The 10,293-nt window shown below is 34.3% G+C and overlaps 2 protein-coding genes and 1 pseudogene across 2 annotated transcripts; 2 read left to right on the top strand and 1 right to left on the bottom strand.

Annotated features, from left to right (window-relative positions):
* The first annotated feature begins 230 nt into the window (after positions 1-230).
* On the top strand, positions 231-2,755 carry LOC139881503 (uncharacterized). Its single transcript, XM_071865966.1, has 4 exons — positions 231-260; positions 753-1,840; positions 2,208-2,469; positions 2,579-2,755. The coding sequence occupies exons 1-4, from the start codon at positions 231-233 to the stop codon at positions 2,753-2,755; spliced, it is 1,557 nt and encodes a 518-aa protein (XP_071722067.1).
* Positions 2,756-3,668: 913 nt separating this feature from the next.
* LOC139881515 (large ribosomal subunit protein eL43-like) lies at positions 3,669-4,148 on the bottom strand (annotated as a pseudogene).
* Positions 4,149-7,463: 3,315 nt separating this feature from the next.
* On the top strand, positions 7,464-9,872 carry LOC139881514 (metacaspase-1-like). Its single transcript, XM_071865974.1, is given in 6 exon segments — positions 7,464-7,818; positions 8,760-8,846; positions 8,849-9,089; positions 9,247-9,367; positions 9,460-9,705; positions 9,813-9,872. Coding segments are annotated over 6 exon segments (1,110 nt in total).
* The last annotated feature ends 421 nt before the right edge of the window (positions 9,873-10,293 follow it).

The following is a 10,293-nucleotide window of genomic DNA, read 5'->3' as shown; positions in this document are numbered from 1 at the left end:
ATTCAGATGAAGCTTATCAATTATTAATTAATCGTGATTTTATTATTAATTAATTGTAGTATATTTTATAGTTACGTCTGTATTTTTCGATTATTGAAACATGTTAAAGAATATATATGAATATCCAAATATATAATTTCAGAAAAAAAAACTATACTAAAGAATATTTAAATAAAACAAAAAATATCTATAACTTGATCGTCAAGTTAAAAATAAAATTTCAATGCTGTATGGCGGTTTTGCTTAAAAAATATGGAAAAGTTCGTGGCACATAAGTAATTAAGAGTCAGAAGAGGGAAAATTTTACAAAAAGAGAAAAACAAAAAATAGTTTTCTTTAAAAAGAAAATAGCAAATGGAAAAATAGATTCACAGTTGTCTAATTTGAAAATGAAATTTTAGCCCAAAAATTGTCTGATTTTACCTGAAAAGCTCTAACGAAGACTTCGCTTTGTTCATTTAATTTCACTTTTGTATCTATAAACGGCCAGATTGATTGAGAGATTAGATCGATCGAGAATGTATTAAGAGAGAGAGAGAAGAGAGAGATCGAACTCCCTTAATTCACTCTGTGCGGTACATAAGAATCGAACAACAAGGCATTGAATTTGAAGGAATCATCATCAACAAGAAAAACACAATAATAACAACAACAAGAAAGAAGAAAGAAGAAGAAGAAAGTTTGAATAAAGAGAGAAAGAAAGAGAGATTTCTGGTTTTTCTTATATCATTTTTGTTTATGTAATGCATCAGAAGAAATCGGAAGTTCAGATCGGAAAAGAAAGCAGCGGCGTCTCTTCCGATTTTAACCCAACACCGCCCCTTGTCCACCACCAAAACCATATTCAGTTGCTAATCCAACAGCAACAATTCGATTCATCCACCAAGATACCTACATTGGAAATCACGATTCCCGATTCTGCTTCCGAGGCCCATTTGCACCACCCACACAATGACCCAATTACCCCTTCACTCTCCTCCTCCTCGTCGACGCCTTATAAGAGACCTAATTACTCTTCTTCCATCTCAAAGTCCCCGACTTTATACCGCTTCAGCCACCACCACGGTCAGAACCCATCATCGGCTACGGCGCCACCGTCTCCTATGTTCGTATCCTTTTCCGTCAAATCAGCCGGATTTGTCCGCTTCCTCCGCCGCCTGAGGCACGTCCGCCGTACCGTCCGTATCCACCTCCGTGTAATCCTGCTTCTATCTCTCCCTTTCTTTTACTTTGTAGTTTCGCACCCAACCCAATCTTTCATTCTCGATTTCCTATCGGCTTTCGCATTCTCTGCTGCCCTTTTGTTTTCGTTAAATTTGGCCTTGCCTCGTCTCCCTTCTATACGTTTATTCTTAGCGAGGTCGTTCCCAATCAAGCAGCTTACTTCTAAAACCGGCGCTGCCACCAACTCTCATTTGCCTGTATTTTGGTCAATCGGGTCGCGGCCGAAAGCTGAGAAAAGGCCTCAGTCGGGATGTTGGGTTCAGGTTTACAGCAATGGAGATGTTTACGAAGGTGAATTTCATAAGGGTAACTGCTCAGGTAGCGGAGTGTATTATTACTATATGAGTGGAAGGTATGAGGGTGATTGGGTTGACGGGAAATACGATGGCCATGGAGTAGAGACATGGGCGAGAGGAAGCCGATATAGGGGTCAGTATAGGCAAGGACTTAGACATGGTTTTGGCGTTTATAGGTTTTATACAGGAGATGTTTATGCTGGGGAATGGTCTAATGGACAGAGTCATGGTTGTGGCGTCCATACGTGCGAGGATGGCAGCCGGTATGTTGGGGAATTCAAGTGGGGTGTCAAGCACGGGTTTGGCCATTACCATTTCAGGTAATTTGATCCTTGATGCTATGAAATTTTGTATGCATTTTTGGAATTTTTTGAGCTGCTTAGATTTTAGGATGTGATGATATGTAATGGAGATTGCATTTCAGTAATCAGTCCTTGTGAATTTGTTTTCCAAATTTTCTAAACTGGAAAACTTGGAATAAACATAATACAAATATTCAAATATGAGTCTCTCGCTTGGAAGTCGTAGTTCAAAGAAATTTAGCTAGATGTACTTTCGTGTTTGCGTATGCATTGTTGGATTCTTGTGTTCCTAGATGTTTAGGTTCATGTATATATGTATGTATTTGGTATGCTGTCTAGGACGATGAAGGTCATAGCTGACTCAAATTATGTTATTTTATTTTAGAAATGGGGACACATATGCCGGAGAATATTTCGCAGACAAGATGCATGGGTTTGGTGTGTATCGTTTCGCAAACGGGCACCGTTATGAGGGGGCTTGGCATGAAGGAAGAAGGCAAGGGCTTGGAATGTACACATTCAGAAACGGAGAAACACAGTCTGGTCACTGGCAAAATGGAATCCTAGACGTCCCAAGTACACAGAGCACCACATATCCTGTATCTCCAGTGGCCGTTTATCACTCCAAAGTGCTTAATGCAGTCCAGGTTCTTCAACTTATCTATTATTTATTGCAATTTTCTTCAAAAAAAAAAAAAAACCTTTGCTTTTTGAATTTGAATGATAAGGTCATTTTGGTCTTGATGCAATTTGCAGGAAGCACGGCGAGCAGCAGAAAGAGCTTATGATGTGGGGAAGGTGGACGAAAGAGTAAACAGGGCGGTGGCAGCAGCTAATCGGGGAGCCAATGCAGCGAGAGTAGCGGCTGTGAAAGCTGCCCAGAAGCAGCAAATGCATCATCACAACGACAGCCTTCCCATCCCTATCGTGTGATTTGACAACTCAATACTACTACATAAATACTACATGAAGAAGAAGAAGATAGATGACAACAAACTATACAATCAGGATGATGGCGGATGAGCCAGTAAAGGACCTCACGGCTTTTTTAGAATCTAGTGTTGGTAATGTTAATTCGTGTAGCTCTCTCTATATACTTCATTCATGATTGTGATTTTAAAAAATGAATGAGTGAATGAAGAATAGCAACTTTTCCATCCCACCAACTTAAAATTTCCTCAAATTTAAATTGTGTATTATGTTTATAGTTAATTTAATTTTACTTCAATATTGCTCAGGTATCTAATTAGCAATTACTACTATAAGTATTATATCGAGGATAGTACTGTTTAAATATGTATATACTCCATATAATATAAAGCCCTCAGGATTTCTTACTCTTCACCCCTGCATTTCAAAATTGTCATTTCCCCTTGCTAGCGATTGCCACAAGAAACATGCGTCAAACTCAAATGTACTTTTCTAATTCTAAGCTGGTGAGGCATCCATCAATTTTGTAATTGCGTTAATGTACATCAATTTCAAAATTGCTTTCAGATATTCGGAAAGCGAACGTACAATGGGTTAACTAATGTTCTCACAATACTACTACTAACGAATGCGACAATCTTGGCGGTTCCACTATCAATTAACCATGACCAAACCACACCTTAAAGAATTATATTGCAAAAACATTATACAATAACAGATTCCAGTAACTTGCGAAGGCTTAGAACACAAAATAAAACGATTCCATAATGATCAACTAAATTAATGTCAAAAATCTGCCTGAAACGGTCACAAGAGAATTTGTCTAAACAAAACATTAAAGAAATTGAAAATCACCAAACTAAAGTCATCACAAAATTACATCCAAAAGAAATGAAACTAGATAGGGTTGATAAAATTAACTCTCAGTCTGCTCCCTCAACCTTCGGATTGTGCTCCTAACAGTCACGGCACTTGCAGTGTTGAGAGTGTAAGCACCTCCTGCCTTCACTTTGCCGCAGTCTTTGCAACCCCAAATTCCAACAGCCTTCCTCTTCACAGCATACTGAAAACCAAAAGTATATATTCTAAGCTCAACTCTTCTAGAGTATGATAACTAAAGCTAAAAATATCAGTGAAAGCAATATGATGGTATGTAGCTCAATACCTTTCCACAGAACTCACAGAAGTACTTGCTGTGCTGACTTACTTCCATCTTCTTAATCTGCTTACGCAGACTGGCACCATATCGCGTTCCTGATAGTCCAAATAAAACAGATCAAACCAAATTGTAAACCGAAAAAAATATGATATAATACGGCTAAACAAAAACAGAAGTTCTCGAATGCATACCGTATTTCCCAACAATACCGGCCTTCTTGGTTCTCTTCGTCTACATAACAAAGGCATAAAATTGATCGTTAGATTATCAATTAAAAGTTCAATAATCATTATCGAACACAGAGCTAAATCGATTTTCTACTTTTTTATTCCCATCATTCCCAGCTTAATAATCTGCAATCGAGCTATTTGATGAGTTAAGCTAAATGAACTACCTCTGCAATCGAGTTATTAGATGAGCTCAGCTAAATGAATCTATCTCTACTATCGAGCTCATCGATGAGCTAAGCTAAATGAATCGAACTCCACAATCGAACTATTTGATGAGCTAAGCTAAATGAATCTTCGTCAACAATCGAGCTATTTGATGCGTCGAGCAAAATGAATGAAACTTTACAGCAATAAGCGACTGTGCAATTCGAAGCTTAAAGCATTCATTTTAAAATGACATATCACGAATCAAGCGAGAGATTGAGAGTACATACCATTTTCGCTGAGTCTTGACGAGAGGCTAAGCAGCGGAAACCCTAAAAATCTAACACGACGATACAGTCGTACTCCGTTGTTGAAGCTTTATATGTACATGAAACGGTGCGTATTGTACAAAATATTTTGCCCTAGGTCATGTAAGTTAAAGGGCTTGGAAAAGGGAACCCAATGCCACAATTATAAAAGCCCAACTACAGCCCATTGAAAGCAATGAAGAAACCTAATTGACTTTTAACAGCCTCCTTCCGGCAAGTCGAGCTAACCGAACAAAAGCTAATTGAGTAGAATCAAATCGATTTGTTAACATTAAGCAAATCGAACCGATACCATCAAACTTTTTTATTTCTATTTTTTTAACCGATAACCACTCAACTCCAGGATTTATGAATTTTCATCAGTGTATAGTTTAGTTTAGATATTAGAACTTCTAGAGATTCTCAAGAAAAAATAATTTTAATCTTCCAAAAAAAATAAATAAATAAATTCTAACTTCGATCAATTTTCAGACTTTTCGTCAGACCAATCATTTTGATCATACCCTTAAAAAAAATAAAAAAATTTGATCATCAAAAGTCAGACCCACAATGCTATTTCCATCTATGAAAAAAAAATAAGAATAAATAAGAAAATTCATCATCCCTTAAAAAAAAAATTATTTTGATCATCAAAGTCAGACCCACAGTGATACTTTCATAACATAAAAAAATTTTACATTTCGAAAACGCAATTATCAAAATTACTTGAATAAAATCAAAATATAATAATTAAAAGAAAATGATATTTTTATCTATGAAAAAATCTTATAGATAATAGCGAGACTTTTAATTTTAAGTTTGTTTCAATTGTAAATTTTATTATCAAATCAATATCCAACACATGACGTTTTATAAACGAATAGTAATTTGACACATATATTTTAAAACTTTGAGTTTAATTAAGTTTTAAGTTACAATTTTAAGTTAATGATACATATTTTTTTATATTCTAATTAGAAAATCAAAATACAATAATAACATGATGATTCTTAATAAAATTCTATCAATTATTTTTTTCTAATATAATAATTTTATTTTTAATCAATGTCCTATCTATTATTTAAAAAATTATTCATAATAAAATTCATATTTTTTTTTCTATTCTAATTAAAACGTATATATCTTCTTCTTTCTTCTATTCAAAAAACGGGCATATTATTAAGAAAAAATATTCTTAATTAAATTATAATATATATTATTTTTTTTAATTTTTTTAATCAAAACTATTATGCCTCATAAAACCCGTTATATTTTTTTTATTCTTAATTAAAACGGACATATATTATTTTTTCAAATAATAAGAACAACTAAATTGATTAGATGTAATTATAAATTATATTATAAAATCAAACATTGATATATAACTTTTATCTTTTGCTATGTTTATTAATTTTGAAAATAAAATAAATTTTAGTTTAATAGAATTGTAGATTTTGAAATCAAATAATTATAACTGATATAAAATTAAATAATTCTTTTTTGATATAATATTTTATATAAATTAAATAATGTTTAATATAAATAATTATTATATAATTTTTTATTAGATATATATTTAATTTTTAAAGATATGTATTACCCGTTCAACGGACGGGCCCACTGACTTGTATATAAAAATAAATAAAGTTAGAGTATAACCTCGATAAATTAATACTCGATAAATTAATAATTTTGTTAAAATAATAATTTTCTCCGATCTTAAGTCCGGACCAACGTGGTAAATTAATAATTTGATAAATTTATAAATAATACAAAAAAATAAATACATATAGATCATTGAATATATTAATTAATAATTCATGATTTGTATCAAAATATTTTATACATAATTCATAACTAAACTAAGAAAGTTTCTGAAAATATGAATTTAATTTCACTTTTTTATTTTTAAAATTAATATCACCTTCAATCTCATCTCTAATATTTCTTAGTACATTAAGAAAATTTGATGTAGAGTTATCATTTGTTCTTGATTTTTCGATGATCCACCATCTAGCAATAGAAGTTTATAATGTTTTAAATAATTTGTAATAATACTTGATTGGACATCTATTTTCCATACCGAAATTGTAAAATTCATCGTATCCTAAACATTAATCTTTTATGGACTTGGATTTTTAATTTCAAAACCTCCAAAGGATTTCGATAAAATCGTCAACGATAATGCAATTCATCGCACCTTAAACGTTAATCTTTTATGGACTTGAATTTGCAATTTCAAAACCATTTAAAGAATTTCGATAAAATCGTTGACGATAATACATTTTAAAAATTTAAATAAAATATGTATAAAATATTAAAAATTAATCAATAAAAATACATAAATTTAACCAATATACATAATAAATATTATATATATATAAATTAGTAACGATATATATCATGATCTCTATTTACATATTAAAAATATAAATTATATAATATATAAATTAATAATTATTAACGATTAAACGATATATGCTAAATTATTAAAATTTTACGATCTCATTATTATTAATTTATAAAAAATTATTAATTTATAGAGATTTGTGAAGTTTACGACTTTTGAGTCTTTGAATGTTAGATGCATTAGCTAATTAATCCACACAAGTGACGTCTAAATTATTTAACTGTGAAAAAAATAAAATACAAACAATTGTCAAATGAGTGCTTCTTCCATGATCGATAATTGAAAAACACGGAGACTTTATTATAACGCGAATTGACTGGTCTTCGAATTTCTTCGACGCCCAAATCTGCAATTACGCTAAGGAAAAAGAAGATTCACATAGCTTTTTGAATTGGGTTTATATTCTTTTCTAATCCATACGATCACAGTCATCATGTACGGCGGCTACGGTCAAAGTCCGATGATGTTGGTCAACTGCACCAGCTGCCATACGCCGTTACAGCTTCCGCCGGGGGCACGATCCATTCGCTGTGCTATTTGCCAGGCTGTCACTAACATCGGTGACCATCGTCAAGCGCCTCCTGCTCCTTCTCCGTCGTCCGCTCACTACGTGCCACCGCCACCGTCCCCTTACAATCACGCGCCTCCGGGCCCACCGGCACACGCCCACGGGAGGAAAAGGGCTTTGATTGTCGGGATATCGTACAGATATTCGAGGCACGAGCTAAAGGGTTGTCTCAACGATGCTAAATGCATGCGTTACCTTCTCATTAACAAGTTTCATTTCCCTGATGAATCCATTATTATGCTCACAGGTAAAATCCTAATTCTTTCTACCTAGACTTCATTTGATTGTTATGATTTTGATTGTTTTTCTGATATTTGAAACGTTAGAAAAATAGCATTGTATAGATGTTTCCTTTTCAATTGTAGTTTATGTATTTTCGTTGACCATTTTGATTAATGATCAAACCGACGAGCTTCAAGTTCAAATATTTAGATGAACTTTCCATTGGTTATCTGAATATAAATATAATGGAACGCATAAGGAGGATTCGACTGGTTTTTATCTCAGCTTTATACCTGTCTTATCATAGGCGTGTTGCCTCCTTCATGCGAGTGAAGTTTCTGTTTCTTTCTTATTCAAGCTGCTCATAAATTGTTTCAAAAACTACTAGATTCTGAAAAAATAAATGATTTTAGCTGTTTCCATTTTGATAACTCCCAAATAGGAAGGAATGGAAAATAGAGAGATCCCTTATGATAACCTCCACTGGTTATGATTTTTGTCTTCACAATCTATGCTGTTTACCTCTTAAATTCCTCTTTTAAAGCCATCATTGATCTGAAAGTTTCGAGTGGAACTCTGAAGGAGAGCATGGAAAGAACTGGACTAGTCATTGTCGCTAAGCTGTTCATTTTGAATTGAACTTTAGACTGTAATGGATTTTCTTAGAGAATCAATCGGAATGATGACCTGACCATGGAAAATGATGCTATATTAGCGATCTGTAGCTGTAATGGCTGCTAGCTTTCAACTTGAGGAGTTCGTACTTAACTTTCTGTGTCTGCCTTGCAAGAACTAGAATATTGGATATACTTGTTTCTAGACATTATTCTTAGCTAACACTTCTTTCTTTCTCTGAATTTGTTATCGGAAAATATGCCTATTCGTCCCTGCCGACTTTATAGGCATTTGACCTTCTCTTTTATGGTTCCAAATTTTTCTGCTACTAAGCAATCACTTGAAATGCAGAAGAACAAACGGATCCCTACAAAATTCCAAATAAACAAAATATAAGGATGGCGTTATTCTGGCTTGTGCAAGGATGTCAACCGGGAGACTCCTGGTGTTTCATTATTCTGGTCATGGCTCAAGACAAAGAAACTATACCGGAGATGAAGTTGATGGATACGACGAAACTCTATGTCCTCTGGATTTTGAAACTCAGGGTATGATTGTTGATGATGAGATTAATGCAGCTATCGTCAGACCTCTTCCGACGGGGGTTAAACTTCATGCCCTAATAGATGCTTGTCATAGCGGTACCGTGCTTGATTTACCATATCTTTGTAGAATGAACAGGTTAGTAATTGCCTATTTCTCATAGCATGAAACTCAAAACTGTAAAAAAGGTAGAAAATTATTGATAGGCTGCAATTATACAGTTTACATTGCTAGAATCTAGAAGAATGAAGCAAATTTGCTCCTTTTTGATCTTGTTATATGGGAATGGGAACAGGAGTGGACAGTATATATGGGAGGACCATCGTCCACGATCAGGCCTATGGAAAGGCACTAGTGGTGGGGAAGTTATCTCCTTCAGTGGCTGTGATGATAATCAAACATCTGCAGATACTTCCGTAAGCTTCTGAAAACTTGAGACTTGTCAGTCAAGTTTGAAATACAATATTGATTAAAATTTATTTATTTTTTCTTTCTTTCTACCAATCAGGCTCTATCAAGGGTAACCTCCACAGGAGCCATGACCTACTGTTTCATCCAAGCCATTGAGCGTGGACAATGGAATACATATGGGAGCATTCTCAATTCGATGCGTTCCGTCATCAAAAGTTCTTTGGGCGGCGGCGGCGGCGGCGGCGGCGGCCTTGGTGGTGACTTGTTGGGTGGTGGTGCCGTGACTTCTCTTCTCTCCATGCTTCTGAGTGGAGGCAGTGGCGGACTCGGTGGCAGTGTACAGGTAATCTTATGCTTGCTTAGTAGGGACCACCATTTTATGACGATTTGCTATTGTTTTACACAAAGAAGAAAGGTTGCTGATATTTGCTTGCTTTGTTTCTTTTACAGGAGCCACAACTAACTGCCTGCACACCATTTGATGTCTATGCTAAACCCTTCTCCTTGTGATATTTTTTTTAAGTTATACATTGAGTTCTATTGTCGGCTCGATCCGTATTATGAAGGGGTTGTATATTTGTTTTCACAACTTTGCTTGAAATAGATATGGACATGATTGGTTGTGTTGTGTTGTACAACAAGATTATTTGTCTAGACAAACAAGCATATTATTCAATATATTCATACACAGTTGGTTTTCAGTTATGATATTTGTGTCTTTCTATTTGCACTTTGAATGAAATGGTCCGGTTCAGGTCCAATTAACCGGAACCAATTGATTCTTGTTCATAATTTGGATCTGTCTCAAATCGAACCACCACAGACCGATAAGCATAGTGTAAATTGGAGTGGCATTGACTTGGTGATTCAAACTTGGAAAATAAGTTAAGATCGATTTGCAAAGGCTCAACTTATTATAAACAGCTTAAGA

Source organism: Rutidosis leptorrhynchoides, unplaced genomic scaffold (genome assembly GCF_046630445.1).
Source record: "Rutidosis leptorrhynchoides isolate AG116_Rl617_1_P2 unplaced genomic scaffold, CSIRO_AGI_Rlap_v1 contig167, whole genome shotgun sequence".
NCBI lineage: Eukaryota > Viridiplantae > Streptophyta > Magnoliopsida > Asterales > Asteraceae > Rutidosis > Rutidosis leptorrhynchoides.
This window is presented reverse-complemented; position numbering and strand designations above follow the sequence as displayed.

What these genes read in the sequence shown, in the direction of transcription:
- LOC139881503 (XM_071865966.1), top strand. Translation starts at nt 231, where the DNA reads ATGGCGGTTTTGCTTAAAAAATATGGAAAA. An exon ending in TTTGGCCATTACCATTTCAG is followed by an intron (nt 1,841 to 2,207) that starts GTAATTTGATCC and finishes ATTTTATTTTAG; the next exon opens with AAATGGGGACACATATGCCG. An exon ending in AAGTGCTTAATGCAGTCCAG is followed by an intron (nt 2,470 to 2,578) that starts GTTCTTCAACTT and finishes TGCAATTTGCAG; the next exon opens with GAAGCACGGCGAGCAGCAGA.